Source organism: Fusarium oxysporum, chromosome III, assembly GCF_013085055.1.
Source record: "Fusarium oxysporum Fo47 chromosome III, complete sequence".
Classification (NCBI taxonomy): domain Eukaryota; kingdom Fungi; phylum Ascomycota; class Sordariomycetes; order Hypocreales; family Nectriaceae; genus Fusarium; species Fusarium oxysporum.
In genome coordinates, this window is record NC_072842.1 from 3,634,911 (window position 1) to 3,651,511 (window position 16,601).

The following is a 16,601-nucleotide window of genomic DNA, read 5'->3' on the forward strand; positions in this document are numbered from 1 at the left end:
AGGGAAGAGAAGTATTTCACGGTTCAGAAGGTCGGCCGCTATCAATGTCTGTTATAAATTGATATCGATGTATGTAGAAGACTCGGCGAAGTTGGGGTAGTTTTGCGTCAGAAGAACGTCCGGAATATTGTTGGTTTGGTCTGGACTGGACTGCCTTTCGTTTGGCGGGGCAAAGCTGCAGTAAGCTTCGTTAGTACGCTAAAAAGTGCCTTATGGAGCGCAGCTACGTAATGTTGTCGGCTGTTGATAGGGACTCACATCAGCGTCTTTTCTTCAGGGTATCACGAACAGAACGGTCAAAGAAACAGAACCTCAAATGGTGGAACTTTTCTTTCTTTTCATTACAGACCTCAACCTTTTTAAGGTACTCCTCACGCTGGGCACTTGCGTGTAATAAGCGCCAAAGCGAGGGGCATGACGTGTGTTGCCAAGTACCAAGCCACTCGCCCAGACTCTCACAACCCTGCTTTATCGGGTCCTTTTTGCCGTGTTATGGATGCCCGGCATGACAGTCAAACTTTTTTGATATCAAACTAATGTAACGGCTATTTAGTTTTTGGTATAGTCAATGGTCCAGGGCGCCCAATGTAAGGCTGAACAGACATTTTAGTGATGAATTATTATCAATACGAAGGGGGCTTTCCTACGATCTATAGACTGATGCCAAGCAACTCCCGACTTGTCTTTGTTGTAAGGAGTTCTCTAGCTTCATAGACTCGCAGTTTCTTGATTATCCGCTGCCAAAAACTGTCAGCACTACAGTGACGACGACTCATCTCGTTTGATCAGCCCGTTCGGCATCTAAAACAGGCAGCCGATCCTGTTTGTTGATCCGAATATCAGTCTCATTTCGACCTCGATGAATACAAGCCACACTGGCCACGGTGATATCCACTCTATGTGCGTTGACATTGTGGCTGCTGAGAACTTTGACCAAGCACGGGATTACGCCGCGAAATAATAAGAGATTGGGCATTTCTTACGAGTAAGCCAATCATCGAAATGTATACCAGAATGGGGAATTAGAGAGAGATTCTTTTGCCCCGCCACGATGAGTTACGCAATGCCGAGTCTGTGCTTTATTGGCCAGCACCTTACATGAGTTGCTAAATGGGAACGTTCCGGACATTGTTACGATATGTCACAGCCCTGGGAGGCTCTTATGTTTTGTCTTCCTGTTAATTTCGATGGCGTAGGGTAGCCCTCCCTTCAGTAAATAAAGTCAGAAAGAAGCTCAACGCTCTGTCTAGGTTCTGGGCTCAGCACGGTTTCACGGAGAACGTTCGGCCTTGGTCAACCGATTTGAGTCTCTAATCCTTGGCAATTTGGGTCAAAGCAGAGCTGAACCAGGCAATTGGGGGACTGACTCCGGGACACGGCTCGGCGGTGGGGAAACGTGACACGGAGGCTCCGAAGTGTGGCGCCGGCAGCGGCTCGGCGCAGGAGTCGTTGGCTTGAACAGGAAAGACGGAAATGTTCCTAACGAGAGTACTAGGTAGGTATCATTAGCATCGTAAATTATATCAAACCCTTGGAATAAGAGTCAGCGAGACAAATGTCAGGCTTGACATCTCTATAGACATTCAGTGAGTAAGGACAGCCGTGAGATTTTCAGTAGTTTAAGCAATACAAACATGCCAGGTGCCTCATATCTACGCATCAATGATCGCATGCCACTATTATCTATGATGCTTGCAATGGCCGCTTACAGAACTGGCTTCAGTGTTATTATGAATTGAATCGAAACACTTTTGCAAGACTTCTTATGGCTGATGTAGGGTAAGTTGACCGATCCCATAGTTGGCTTTATCCATGAACCGAACGATGCATTGATATTGAGGTAGTGCTTTATTGAAGAACAATCTCGATGTGAATCAACTATCTGTTAAAATCCTGCCAGTACAAAGGGAATAAATGAGTTATGCGATGTGCGCGCTGTGATGGGTATCGAATGAAAGCAATTAATGTGAGAACCAACAATTTCACAGTTCATCAAAAACGCGAAGCTCCTCCTCTGCATGTGTATGCACCTGTTTCCTCTTCGAATATGGAACACCGCTCTTCTCAGGTCTTCGAAGAGACAATGATGGATGTGCTGCTCCCTTATGCGACTGGATGATAGACTCTGCAACACGAGGTGTGCTCGAGTTATCACCACCCAAGAGTGAACTATGTCTTGAGACATACTGAGCACCAAAGAACAGAACCACCACTGCAAGGAACACAACCGTGATGCATATAATGATAGCTCTCAACCTCAATCGTGTCTTGTCCTGAGACTCCTTGTCCAGACGCTCCCAGAGCTCAACTTGCTCTCGGACAATATCGACTCGATCACTAAGAGCGCGAATCCTTGCGCGGCCATCTTGGACACGGGTCGTGAGTGATTCGATGTTCTCCTGGTGCTCCTTGAACTGGCCCATTGCTGCAATCTGTGATGTAATATCGTTTTCAATTTCACAAGCGTCCTTCTCAAAATTTCGATGGATGCTCTGAGACTCCTCCGCCAACTCCTTCAAGGCGGAAACAGTTGACTGGAGTGTACTCATCTTCTCAAGAACCGCGTAGTATGTCTCGTCAAGTCGCCGGGCTGTGGACGTAGAGAAGGACCCTAGCTCGACCAGTGATTGCTTCAGCCCCCTATGAATGCGTCAGCTATATAGCACTAGATAAAGGTATATGTAGTATCTTACTCGACCTGCGAGGATGTCTTAGCCTGATCTTTCAGTATCTTCTCCTTGGTCTTGGGTTCCGGCGGAGCAGGGACGTTGAGAGCTTTGTTCTCCTCCTCTCTCGAAAGCATCAAGCTTGGCCTCCGACTCTGATCGGGGCTCATGTACGGCGTGACGCCTTCCGAGCGTGTCATAATGTCTACTGATGCTCTGCCTTGATATTGCGGGTTCGCGGACACGGGATGGGAGATTGAGATGTGGTGCGCATGCACGGCGCGGTCCTCATTATATCGATCGCGTTCTTTCTTCTCTCGACGGCCGAGCTTCACGGGCGACGCGAGCTCGGTGATGGATCGTTTTAACTGATGTCGGCTGCTCGAACGAACACTGGAGACTGAGTTTGTAGAGTCTCGGGGACTCGTAAAGCCTGCTGAGGCCATGGCGTGAGCGGTATATCCCCGTTGGTAGTGTGGCTGATCCCGATTCGTCCTGCCTGCAGCTATAGTGACCGTACTGTAGGTCTTGAGAAAAACTCTATGACTGGACCCTGTGACGCATGGATGGGTGGGTTACCCAAAAGAGGGCTTGAAGCAGTAGAATTCCAGGTTTGTTGGGTGGTTGCATCAGGCGATCGTCGAATGGTCAACTTCGGGGGTGGTTTAGTGGACCCCTGCAAACCGGCAGTTTCACATGTCACTTGAATGTAGATACATACAAAGATCGAAACATCTCCACATAAGCTGCAGATAGTATCCGAATACGTTTTCAATAGTATCAGATACTCGTAGTCACATGTAGTCTTTCCTTTCGTGATATTTAAAGCAGCTCGAATGTTGTGGCAAGTGCCATCGGTTTGTCAGTCTCAGAATGGTGTCATAGTCACCACGATATCCACAACGGAGGTCTTTAACTAAGACCAAAATCCCCAAAGAAACCAGTAGATGGCTCTACTAGAATATTCACGTATGTTGGTTTCGTCAACTCGACATTTTAGATCTGTGGACCTCATGTCACTTGCTGTCTTTCGAAGATATCGGTTGGCTCTCCTACAGCAAATGAATCTCAGTTAGAGCTCGACTCAGTCCCGAACCAGCCGGTTTATGAATCGATGATACATATTAGATTTAGAAACCTTTAATCACACGAAGACGAATAACCACTCGATAGCCGGAGAACCTGGTAATTGATCCGCCAAGATTTGATCGCATATTCCAACGCCCAGGTATATTGTGCTGCTCCCGTATTGTCTAACCTAATCTTTCCGTTGCAAGTTGTAGTTTGAGGTATACCGCATCGTAAATCATAATGCTGTCGATATATGTCTGCTCCAATCAAATTTAAACCACCAAAACCATCCCGCGATCATGAGTTGATCAGCTTGTTTCGCTTCTCCTTGCGCTTTAGTCGCTCGACTCGCTTCTTGTGCATCTTCTCGGCCATCTTCTCGTATCGCTCAGCCTCCTCCTTCTTTGCTCGCTTCTCCTTAATGGCTGCAATCTTGCGCTATTTCTTGATTTAGATCATGTCTCGTCTAATGTAAGGAGAATCTGGGCCTACCTGGCGCTCCTGTTCCTTCTCGTCCTTCATCTCCTTCTCCTTGGCCTTGACTTGCGCCATGAGAGCACGCTCTTGCGTTCGCTTCTCATATGACTTCAGGCCAGCGGTAGGTCGGAAGGCCTTCTTGGGGGCATGCCATTGCTTGCCTACAGAGCAGTTAGCTTGGTGTATTCATATACAACCAATGCTGGGAGGTGATGTTACCATTCTTGCGCATGCCAAGAGTCTTCTCCGCCGCAGGAGCGGGAGTCAGGTTTGTTTTCTCCGTATCAGACATACTGTTGCTGTGTATCTGTCTTTGATACTAAGGCGTGTCGTTTGAGCGATCTTGCGCGCTTCACCAATTTTTCTGCCAGTCAAAAAATGTTGCGGCGGGGCACTATCTCAGAGGCGGTGAGAGTCATGATAAAACTGTGGCTGTGCGCCTCCACACTTGGTCCAGAACTGTGGCTCAAATCCAGGGTCCAGGTAGCTCCCCACACTTTAATTCAGGGGCAGATAAGGGGCGATCTTGTCACGTCGCTTGGTGCTTTTGTTTCACGATCTGAAGACTTCTGGCCCCTTCAGATGAGCTCCTAATAATAATCAGAGGTTGGGCTCGCCTCGGCTCGGCTATTCTTTGCTCCATTCAATAGTTTGACTGTCTTTCTTCGGCGCTGACGAGTCTTCCAATAATGCGCCATCCCGTCCCTGCTTAGCTGTCAGTCGAGGGAGAATCTACGCTATTGGCTACGTCTTTCAGCTGCGAACTTGTAAGCCTCAGATCCAGTTTCTAGGGGAGCAAAAAGACCCGAGACCTTCAGTGAAAGGGCTAATAATAACCAGTCAAAACTCCTAAACCTTATATTCTATGGTCACCCAAGTATTTTTGTCACTCAAGATCGAGGCCTCGGATTTGTCTCAACTCCCCTAGCCATTCTGATGGTCTTCAAGGTTTACAAGGATTTCTAGTTTGCAGTTTCTCGCAGGTGGCTTTGACTTCGATGCATGGAAGCTAACCGTTAAGACGCTGATCAAGTGATGTGATTGGAGCAGGGGTAATGACTGTTCGTATTGCCAACTACATGTTCGTTTACGTTCATGTCAGGCATTTGTATGAAAGGGGGCTAACCGTATGAGTATGCATTAAGGGAGATAGCCTCGGCCAAACCATGAGCCTATCACTGGCCAGAAGCAAGTTGTTGACGTACGCACTTCAATGGTGCTTACTATGTAATTAGATTAATTAACATTATTGCAAATGCATGCATTAGATTATAGAGACATTTCCGAAAGGCAGAGACATTACTATGTGGAGTCTTTGGAGAGACACTTCGAAGGACGCGTCCATCACAAGTCTTCAACCAAGAACATGCCATGAAAGAGTATGGATGAACACCAATAATGCGAGGATTAATCGGGCTCATCGTAATCAACACCCATGACACTACAATGTCATAATGGGACACGACTGATGCGGGTTAGAGGCCAGATTAGGCCATGTTCCTTCGGTATCGTGGCCGAATCCTACGTAAATGACATCCCGTCTATCATGGGCCCAGAGCCAAGGCCACGAAATGACGATGAACCATCGCGTGCTAAATTCGGGTATTCCTCAACCCCATTAAAAACACGGTAGATATTTTTGGGAATCTGTCCTGTCTCCTGTCAACATTGGATCCGTCCCGAGGCCTCCTTCACCGCAACGCAGGGAGATGGACCTCATGACGGAATGAAGAGGAAATCGTAATTAGCTGGGCAAATTGGCTTATTACCGTTGCAGATAATAATAGGAATGCCACCCGTGTCGAACGGTATTACATAGCTTCCTCGTTGAGATGTTGGCGAGATTGCCTATGCATACAAGAAAGCCTTCATTTCATCGCGATGCGCCTGAGGGAGGTTATTCGTGGACGAGTTGAACGGTGGCAGGCTGACCTAAGATGGGAATTGCAAGCCTCTTTTTTTTTTCTTTCTCGACCGTGAAATTGGCCGGTAATGAGTGCACAGTGGAGCAAAACGGGGGAATTCGAAGGCTCGAAAGAGGGAGAATCCTTGTACAGTGGCTTAGCTGGTGGACCTGGCTCCATGAGAGTGTCTGCCCATGAACCCCCCCAGGTCTGGGCAAGACATGAGGAGTCAATGTTACAAGGTGTCAAAACTGGCCCTTGGCAGGCAATGTATGCATGCAGGTTTGTAGAGTTGAGATATCATGCAATTGCTTTGTTTGCCAACACACAATTGTCACGACAACCATCGATCAACAGATGCAACTTGTGTTTTGTCTAAATTGTTCCGCCATGCTTAATTTAGGCGTTGTTGAGTCTTGAAAACCGTCCCGTCTTGTTTATACCAAGTTCGGCCATATTTCCGATGCGCCAAGTACCTTGCGATCATTTTAGTCTGTGCATGATTTGGCGGTGTCGTCGGATATTGGTGTAGATCTGACGTTAAATATGACTATCAGGCAGGCCAGGATAACCTTTGTTGGGGAAGCAGTGTATAAGCGCGTAGAGCAATAGATTGCCAATGCAATAAAATTCGAGATGAAAATTGTTGCCATCGTTACACGGGAGGGGCGCCTGTCATTTCAAGCTCGGTAGCTGTCAATACCCGGATTGAGTTTGTTGAAACAAACCATCCATGATAGAGACAGATCCATGATCAACCCGTCGGCTTGTCTGACGTGCTGTGAATTTCAAAAAGCAATTAGACAGGAAATCAAAACAACAGCCAATCAGAGGTTGCAGTCTGATACCGTTGCCTTGGTGAATCTCCCGTCCCAGATGAACGAGGCAAAGTGTTTTTACAAGTGCCCCTGCACAGATGGGCAGCAGCCTCAGCCTCAACCGCATCCGTCATCAGCTGCCACATCTTTCAAGGTCTCAATCAAGGGATGACTTTCAGGTACGGGTACCAGTGTGGGAATAGACAAGGGGAGTTAAGGCTGTTCCTGGCCCCGTGCGTAGCGAGGATGGCGTTAAGCTGGGACTACAAAGACCAAGGCTTTCACTGTGTGATGAGAAGATGCAAACAGCAAAACAAGTAATTCGGGATACTCTCGGCAAACAACTTTCCCGTTGAGATACAATGGGCCAGTCGACTGACCCATCTGTCAAGATCTAAAATCGGAACTCTTTGGCCTGTAAATCAGAGCGCTCGGACGAGGGCAATACGTAATCTTCAAGGGCTCCTGGCAACCTGGTTGATAGATCACAACCTAACTAACCTTGATAAGTCCTGGGGCCATCGTTTTGGTGAATCGGTTTGTTGTGGTCGTGTTCTCGACCTCGTAACCTCTGACCTGGTCAGGCCGATGGGCCAGGTGGCCTGCCAGCTTATCCTGGACAGATCTCAGGTCAACTGGGGAAGAAGGAAAAAGCAACGGATAAGAACTCAATAAAACCCGCAAAGGCAAAATACCTAACACAACACAACAGATACGTGCTCTGCCATACTGTATACAGCATCGTATTGTATCTTTCAGGGCTTTTGTGGCGCATAGCAGTTAACGACTGGTTCTCGCCCCGATTTATCATGCAAGCCATGTCTCGCCTGTACGATACTTTACACGGTTGGTGTGAATTAGTGAGGTTGAGAGTGGATAGATACAAACCTGCTTTGTTTCTGACAAGGCGTGTTGGCGGATGGCTCGGCACTATCGTATAGTAATATGAATTCATGATTATTGCATGCGGAAACTATCGTGTCGTTTAAACTCCCTACCTTAACTTTAGTTGTTGTGGTGTTTCAATGGATGGTACCGTTGATCTAGGTCCCGCCCCTTCTTGAGATCGATCTTTTCGTTGGTGGCTGCCTACTACAGCAGCCTCCTGGTCTCTCAATGCATATGATTGGCCTCTGACTTACACCAGATCAAGGTACAGCTGTGTATGGGTTGCAGAGAAATCACCGAAAACTATGTACAGCGACACAAATGCAAAATCGATCATGCATCTTACGATAATTTCTAGGCGAAGGCTGCGCTAGAAACCTTTGTTCAAGACAAATCGTCGATTCCCTTGGCCGTGAAGCTTTCCCGCTCATGTGTCGCTGACCTCTTGGACCGGTACAGACGTTCCGCCATGCCGTCGATAAGAGATACCTGCTGGTTGAAGGTGACTCGGGCCTATGAATTGTATTCTCAAAGTGGTCAGCCGGTTATCATCCGAATCCTGACCTGCAGCTGCCCGCTGACCACCAAACGGTAGCAATGCTTATTGTAACTCAGCCGGTCGCTAATCGACTAGGATCTCTTCCTGTTTCCAGCGTTTGATGGCGTGAACAACTTTTAACTAGTTTCTCTTCAGAGTTTGGCAAATGTCCGAAAAAACGACTCTCGTGATAGTTATCTATGATGCCCGGCCAAGGCCATCGATACTTGATTTTCGAATGCGCGACCGCCAAGGCCGTTAGATTGTCGCGGCCATTGAGCAAGTGCGCAAGACATCGTGCCGCCCACTGTAACCGTTACTCATCCCTTGACCTCCACTTTGATGTTCGCCTCCCCCGCTCTCAAACCTGGAGGCCATCCCTGGTAAAGGCGCTTGGTGAGTTTGGGCATGGGAGGATTGAAGATCATTGATATGGAGCATCGGGAAGATAATTGCAAGAGAGTCTCTCTCACATGATGGAGTTGTCTTTCCAACATGTATTAGGTTCGACGCTTGATGTCACTTGCTCAAGACTGCTCGCTTGCATCTTCCTTCATCTGTCGTGGCTTGCAGCGCTTTTGTATGCATGCACAAGTGCACCTTTGGTGCAGGTACACGGCGTGCACTGAGGGTGACAGGGGTAGGGTTGTTAGGTGGCCCCTGACAGAAACAGCAGACGAATAACAGAGGCCTGGAGCGCCCAACAGAGCAGCAGTAAGCACCTCGAGAGCGTTCGCAGTGCCGCGAACGAACAAAGAGCCAGGGATACTTGTAGTCGACCTGCGAGGTCACAGTGCAGATGTGGACTTGGAGTCTCATGTACCGATATTGACAGTACCTGTCATGAGATGGTGACCGCCATGAAAGTGTACCACTGCAGTTGATGAAGATCAATATCCATGATGGTAATGCTGTCCTGTTTCAGTAAGATTGGGCGAGGAGCAGGAGGGTTTGTTCATCGCTGATAGCGCAATAAAATGATTATGCCCTTGTCAGACTGTCATGAATAACAGAGATAGATTAATTGATATTTGGCAGCATAAGATGGCATATCCGAAAATTATTAACATCCAGTCAAGACAATAACAAGAAGAATGACCGCTTGGTGCAATTTGCCTAAAGGACAACACAGTGCGGGTCTGGTTTTGGGGTGGATGAAAAAAAAGCTCCACCGCCAAGCGGAGTCGACGAGGCCCGGCCGCCCCTGGAGAGAAAGAATTCATGAAGGGAAGGAAACCCAGGTCTAGCGAAGGGTGCCTGGGTGCTTACCGCTGCCGCCTTGGAAGAAGTCAGAACAAACGACAAGCGCAAGGACTATATGTGTTTTTGATATGACTCCCTTGGCTATGCCCAGGTATTCTCCACGTTTTAGTAAGTGTTTTCACAATGCATCAGACTGCACGCATGTTACCAAAAAGTAGCATAGTTCATCACACACAATCCCTTTTGGGTTCCTTCGGCTTCTTGATCGGGTCACCCTAACACCGAGTCGATTCTGAACCGCCTTCCACTGGCATCCACTCGATCCAATCTTGGCACCCAACACGGGCAGCTGGAGTCCCCGAGAGCGGTGGCGCCCCTTGGCCATGTCGTGTCTCTCTCGAGTGTGGACTGTGGATGCCAGGGCGGATTGTCCAGGACCACGCCAGCAAGCCAGGTACCTGGACTAAGAACTAAGGAACTAGGGATTAGGGATCATGAACTACTATGACTAGGGGGCCTACCTTTGGGCCTGGGGCCTGGCCAAAGTTGGAAGGAAGCGCAGAGGTACTAGAGATGCATGTCCTCCTGGCCATTTCCGGCTGTCTATTCGCAGTCGTGTTGGTTGCAGCGGTACCTGCCCATACGTACCCCCATCACAGTCAGTTGGCAGTGAGGTGGGGACCCCTTGCACTTGCATACACTTGCGCTTGCTGGGCGTGGCTGAACACAAGTGCATTTGGCTTTACCTCTTTCCCTCTGGCCTGCCTTTTATCACGAAATCGCGTTTTATCCCCCCTCCCCCGTCCTCTCTTCTTCATCTCTCCGGCCGCACCTCAAATCGAAAACGCCGCCTTTGCGAGCGAAGATTTTCTTCCTTCCTCCTCCCGACCTCTTCTTTCTTGGTGCGATTCCAGTTGCTCTCTTGTTTTTGTAGAGTTGCGCTGGTCTTGGCCGTCCACTCCTTTTCTTTACATACCATAGTTTTAACATCCGCCATTCGAGTTGTTCGTCCAGCCAATTTTCCGCGATTCATCTCGACGACTTTCAAGCCTGTTGCTGCCGTGTTATCTGGTCCGTTACCCCAGTACGACTTGCTCGCCATTATTTGTAGCCATATTCTCTTATCGAAGCCGACACTCTTGGCCTTTTTTGCGTGCTCAATCTCAATCTCAAGATCTATACTGATCGTTGCTTGTGACGCCTCAGACGCGACCCTCTTCGACATCGCCAACATTTACTCGAACCGAATAATTAAGCGAGCCCGGCGGTTCTAAAACGGTTGCCTTGCTTGTCCTATGAACCTTTAATTCACACATTGTTGTCCATCACTTCGTTGCCGCTGCGCGGCTGAGGAGAAGATGGCAACCGCATTTGGCCCCGAGCGGCTAACCCGTCCAACTCCCAGTCCAGCGTTCGATAGCCCTTCCGATCGATTCGCTTCCTCAATGAACTCATTTACTGGCCCTCAATCGGTTGAATCACAGGCTCAGCTCGATGAGCCACCGCCAAACCCTCCATTCGTCTTTCCAGCCAAACCGCCTGCCCCGGCGTCCGCGCCCTCTTCCTTCTCGCGAGCGACCGGTCGTCGTCCCATGTCGGCCATTGAGACTCCCAACTTCAGCTTTGGGTTTTCTGCTGAAAATGCAGAGGGACAGTCTCGTTCGGCATTGCCTGACTTTAGTTTCAACCCTGGTGCTCTACTTTCGCCAGACCGCGAGAACAATTTTCTCCTGACTCCTCCAATTTCACCTCATTCTCCTAGAAATATCGCATCATCACAGCGACCCGGCGGCCATGGACATCGAAGAGGTGGGAGTGAATTTGTTGGGGGACGTATCCGCGAGGGCAACTCGATCGCCATCATGAGCACTAGTCCTACCAAGTCAGAGAGTGGACTCGTAACGCCAACATTTCAACCACCAAGAAGAGGCCATCGAAGAGGGATTTCAGGCGCAATCTCAACAAATGACTTACCAATTCTCCAGCCTCCCGTCTTTGATGGCGCCGGCCGAGGAAACAGCGCACCGACTAGCCCGACCACCTTCGGCCAGCCTAGCAACCAGCCGTCTCTACCTCTAGATGAGAAGGTTATTCCTGAGCCTGAATCTGCTCCTGAACCCGAGGCGCCAAAAGAAACTGAGGAGCTTGTTTCAGTCCCTTCACCGAGCGGAAGCCCCAAACAACCCAAAGCTCGTGTCGGCTTCTCTGACACGCTTGAGTTTATCCCAAGACCTTTGTCCCTCGTCTCTAATGAGACTTCCAGTACAGTAACAGCGCGACCTGGGCACTCTGTATCTGGCAGCATATCGTCAATTGTTTCAGCTGCGTCTCACAACGGCCGTGATAGCCCTTCGCCATTATCTCAAACATCAACTCGCGAAATTTCAGATTCGAGGCCAAGCACTGCAGGTGCTATCCTCGAGCGTACTCCTGATCAGGCTAACACGCCATCTTCACCAAAGCGTCGAAATTCGATTCCGACATTACTCAATTTTGCTGAGGCTCCCAAAGCGGAAGATCCTGAACCAAGTCCGACAAGGAAGCGCTGGTCATTTTTCGTTCGAGACTCATCAGCTGGAAACACATCACCTGGCAAGAGACCACAGAGCGCCGGGTCAATTGATCTGTTAACCAAGGCATTGCCCGTGACTGGACATGGAATTGATCCAGTTGGCGAAAATGCTGAAATCACTCCCGTCAAGAGTAAGAGCAGCAAAAAGACTAAGAAGAAAAAGAAGAAGGTGAAAGGCTGGGCTGGGGCTATCTTGCCACGAAAGCCTAAATCTCACAGCAAGCGATCAAAATCCGAGGGCGGCCGACCTCCAACTCCACCAGCTCCTAGAGTCGCTCGATACGAAGGCGAGGATGCGATGTATGGAGAGCCTGAATTGTTGGAGATTTCTACACCAACTCTCACTGTCACCGAATCTCCCAACATTCCTCAAGATGAAGCACCGAAGCGATCAGCAGATGAATCATCATATCCTATGATCGACCTCGACGCAGCTCTCGGCCCGTTCAACACCCCTCTACCACTCAATCCAGAGTGGGAGGCAGCGCAACGAGCTGCTGGCGGTGCCGGCAAACGGCGACTTCACAGTGCTCAAGGCATGAAGGGCTTCAGTGGTCCTGGTATGCATTATCATCGTCGAGCGGAATCTGCTCCCGATCTACCTCCATTTGATCCAGGCCGTGCTGGCATGCACCGTTACAACAGCAGCTCAACAATGGCCGATGTTTTCGAAGAAGATGAAGAGGATGATGATGACAATGCCAGATCTGGGACAACAGATGACTCTTCTGAAGAAGAGACTGACTCTGACAGTGATGCTACACCTCCAGCTGCTGTTACAAGAGATCCCTTACGTGACTCGCAAGACAAGCTTTCAATTCACAGTTCAAGCCAGCCGAACCAGGCCATGAGGCGAACCACCTCCAGCCTGAGTGACAAGGATCAAATATCTGCCAGTACGGTGCGGGGTGAGCGCTCGAGGTCATCTTTACACGAAAGCGTTATCGCCGAGGAGATGCCAAGCGTGATTTTTCGATCCCCTTTCATGCCTGCTGAGCGAACTGAGGCTACTGATTCTACCCCTTCTTCATTGAGAAGGTTCTCAGGCACCAAGGATCTGTCACCTGGTGAAGTCAGCCCCTTGCATCTTCCTGCACCAGCCAATGTTCCGACCAGCCCTTACGCCATGAGCTACTCGTCTTCTTTCCCGTCTCCTCGGTCGCCTATGTCTGTTGAGGTTCAGCGAATCTCAACAGCCCCCTCATCAGTTACCGACGACAACAACTTTCGGTCTTTGCTTTTGATGGGAGAGCCTGGACCCGAGGTTCGAGTTTCAGTGGATTATGATATCCCCTCATTGACATCTAGCAACTCTACAATGACGAGGGAAAGCATGTTTCTACCCAGCCAGCGTCAATCACAGCCCACTCTCCGAGAACCTCGACCAGTTTCAGTTTCCTCTGCTGCTTTTGGACGACGTCGATCAAGTCTTGCCAGCCTCAGCCGTCTCATTAGTAGCTCTCATGGTGAACGGAGCAAGCTCTCAATGGAGGTCACACTGGACAACGACGAGAATCACAAGAAAGCAAAGAGCAGCCGAACGAAGAAACTGGGACGAATGATGCAGTTTTGGAAGCCCGCTAAGGAGAAAGAGGGTGAGGCAAAGTAATGAATGAGATATGCGACTTGAAGAAACTCTACAGCGTTGGCGTTCTATGACTGCCGTTGCAATTGCACGGCGCATGTACAATATTCTTTATGGCATCCTGCAACCGAGAAGCTTTACTCGGCAGCCTTACCAAGTCGACTCTATTTGGGGCCACTGCATGGAGCAATGGCCAGATTAACATTATTGGTCAAGAAACAAGGCATCAACAGACCTGGTACAGGCCTTGGATCGATGGAAACCCAAGTATTTTAGTTTAAGGAACGGAATGGGCGCAGAGGTTAATGATTGCATGAATAGCATTGGTATCTGGCATGGCCTCATGTACCTGACTCCCAGGTCGACAGGGCCGATGGTTGAGTCAGGTACTTGGGTAGCTTGGACTCCTCAGGGAGTTGGACAACCCATATGTGGCATTTATGCCGCTGTCAATATGAGGAAGACGTAGTGGGATATGAGTTCTAACTAGGTATTTTGCGGAGGCGGCTGGTAAATGCACAGAACTAGTAATGAACATAGTGCTGAAATGACTTTGAATCTGAATCTACGACGACGTGAGGTATGCCTCGTAACCCTATTCCTGACATGATGAATGTTGGGTCTGTTTTGGGACAAGGATGATATCGTAGAGTTTGGGAAGAAGGCGATCACATTCTCCAGACAGGTACAAAGCTCAACATTCAGGGGTCATTAAGTCGTGAAATGTATTCAAGAATGCTGCCTTGCCGTCTCTATGTAAAATCACCAGTAATATGGCGATGCGGGCTCAATAATCCTCCCAAGTAAATCCTTCCCATTCCATTCCGTTCCGTTCCTGAAACGCCTCAAGCAAAGCCAATTGCGTGCGTCTCGTCCAAAAGGTAGTGTCACAAGTCCAAAGCAACGACGCCATCTCGCTGAAGCAACATCACATCCACTTCTTGGCCATATCAGCGAAACCACCCCAAGTATCGCCACCACCGCCACCGCTGTAGGAGTGCGTGTCGCGCTCTACGCGAACAGCGCTGTTGCCGCCAAAACCGCTGGCCATGCGGACAGCTTCGCCTACGAGGCCGGACGAGTCGCCCGTGGCAGCCTTGGAGGCGACACCAAGCATGCGCTCAATGGCGGGTGGGATACGTAGGCCGAAGCGGGCAAGAAGAGCAGTCAGAGCTCCCCCCGTGACGAGGGGCATGATAACGACGAAGAAGACCTTCCATGGGTGGCGCTTAGCCCAGTGGACGAGGTCGCGGAGGAGACGCTTGAGTTGCTTGTATGTCTTCTGGACGAAGCCTTGACGTGGGGAGCGCTTGTAGTAAGATGAGCGACCTAGTAAGCTAGTTAGCACCTTTCGATTCCGAGGTATGAGGCTGGGAGGGGTAGAATTACTGTTCCCAAAGAAGCTCGAGCGGCTGTTGTTACCACCAAGTCCAAAGAATGAAGCGCGCGAGGAATTGTGCTTGCCATAGCGATCTCCGCCAAAGAAGGAGTCTGCCATATCCGCGAAGCCACCACGGCCACGCTCACGGGAGCTAGAGCGGGAGCGGGATCGCGAACGGCGCTTCTTGTGAGAGCGAGAGGATTTGTGACGGCGAGATCTGCCTGAGAGGACGGAGGCACCGTCGTTCCAGTCGAGGAAGCCCATCTTTTTGAGGATTCTCGGTGGCTGGATTTGCAGTAATTTTTTGGTGGTGAGATTTCAGAATGAGAGAAAGAGAGGTAGAGGGAGGGAAAGCTCAGACTGTGCGCATTCGTGAAAGAAAAGGCGCTATTAATTCAATTGGAGAATTATCTCGTGTCGTTGATTAATCCTCACTCTGATTCTGAGGAAAATCTGGATCGAAACGAGTAAAGGGCGGATGTGCGCTGCTGCGAACGAAAGATCCAATGCAGATGCAAGTCAGAGCTGTACTGTAAGAGTGAGGTACAGTAGTGTCAAGTCTACTCGGCTCGGAGGGGCCACGGCGGGCACGCACGGGACACACACGCGATGATCCTTCCTCACCGTAAATTCGAGTGGCTGGAGATACGATTCGCGCGTTTCAGGGGTCTCTTTTTCCTACTCCACCACTGCACAGTAGCGGGTTGCGCTTTAACCCCTGAGAGCTGGAGTGTCGTCCAGTGGAAAAGAGGAAAGGCTCTCTTTTTTTTCTTTAGCTTGGAGCTTGGCTTTGTTGAGTTCTGATTCTCTGCTGCAGTCTGCGCATCTCGCGGCGAACTGGCCTGAACGGGACTGAGAACTGAAGATGCAGGGGTGTGATATGTACCCTCGTCTCTTGAAGGTGATGATCCTCCACAATAAATTGACGAACGATATGCGAGAGTCGCTTCGAGCAGCACGGTTCAGTATTGTTGACTTGCTCTATGAGGTGAGAAGGCTTATTTATTTGTGAATTCGCAAAATGGTACAGCCCTTGTGTATCCACTTGTCTTGTGTTACAGAGTACAGTACAGGTGTTGATATGTGGTTGAGTAGAAATATCCCGGCTGGATGATAGATACATGAGCACACGGCTTTATACCAACAGCAGCTTCTTGCTGTAACTGTTACCGTTACAGCACATACTTTGCCACGGAGGACCACTTATGTAAAAATCAGCAGACGGTGAAGCCCGAGGCTACAGCAATTCAACAGTTCGCGTATTGTACAGCAGAACCTAACTCTTTAGCGAGGGCCCGACTTACATGGATGTCCGTTACGCTGAGTCAACCAATTGCCAACTCAACCATGGAAAACCTCGTTGTTCTGTTCAGAATTTTCACGAACTGACTCACAAATGTTGATACTTCATCAACCGTTAGACACGTTGAAGTGACCCGTAGGGCTGAAAAGCCAAAATGGAGACCTCCCGTGCCGTCCCGCTGTGGCCCACGTCGAG

General features: G+C 49.4%; 4 protein-coding genes across 4 annotated transcripts; 1 reads left to right on the forward strand and 3 right to left on the reverse strand.

Annotated features, from left to right (window-relative positions):
• Positions 1-1,829: 1,829 nt before the first annotated feature.
• FOBCDRAFT_218929 (uncharacterized protein) lies at positions 1,830-3,302 on the reverse strand. Its single transcript, XM_031177167.3, has 2 exons — positions 2,694-3,302; positions 1,830-2,640 (listed from the first exon to the last, which is right to left on the reverse strand). The coding sequence occupies exons 1-2, from the start codon at positions 3,110-3,112 to the stop codon at positions 1,983-1,985; spliced, it is 1,077 nt and encodes a 358-aa protein (XP_031048300.2). The 5' UTR covers positions 3,113-3,302; the 3' UTR covers positions 1,830-1,982.
• A 242-nt stretch (positions 3,303-3,544) lies between these two features.
• On the reverse strand, positions 3,545-4,579 carry FOBCDRAFT_24988 (uncharacterized protein). Its single transcript, XM_031177168.3, has 3 exons — positions 4,434-4,579; positions 4,230-4,375; positions 3,545-4,175 (listed from the first exon to the last, which is right to left on the reverse strand). The coding sequence occupies exons 1-3, from the start codon at positions 4,504-4,506 to the stop codon at positions 4,035-4,037; spliced, it is 360 nt and encodes a 119-aa protein (XP_031048301.1). The 5' UTR covers positions 4,507-4,579; the 3' UTR covers positions 3,545-4,034.
• A 6,160-nt stretch (positions 4,580-10,739) lies between these two features.
• Positions 10,740-13,879, forward strand: FOBCDRAFT_24998 (uncharacterized protein). The gene has a single exon (XM_054703890.2). The coding sequence runs from the start codon at positions 10,924-10,926 to the stop codon at positions 13,744-13,746; it is 2,823 nt and encodes a 940-aa protein (XP_054559865.1). The 5' UTR covers positions 10,740-10,923; the 3' UTR covers positions 13,747-13,879.
• Positions 13,880-14,397: 518 nt separating this feature from the next.
• FOBCDRAFT_25002 (uncharacterized protein) lies at positions 14,398-15,647 on the reverse strand. The gene is made up of 2 exons (XM_031177172.3): positions 15,112-15,647; positions 14,398-15,051 (listed from the first exon to the last, which is right to left on the reverse strand). The coding sequence occupies exons 1-2, from the start codon at positions 15,365-15,367 to the stop codon at positions 14,651-14,653; spliced, it is 657 nt and encodes a 218-aa protein (XP_031048305.2). The 5' UTR covers positions 15,368-15,647; the 3' UTR covers positions 14,398-14,650.
• Positions 15,648-16,601: the final 954 nt, after the last annotated feature.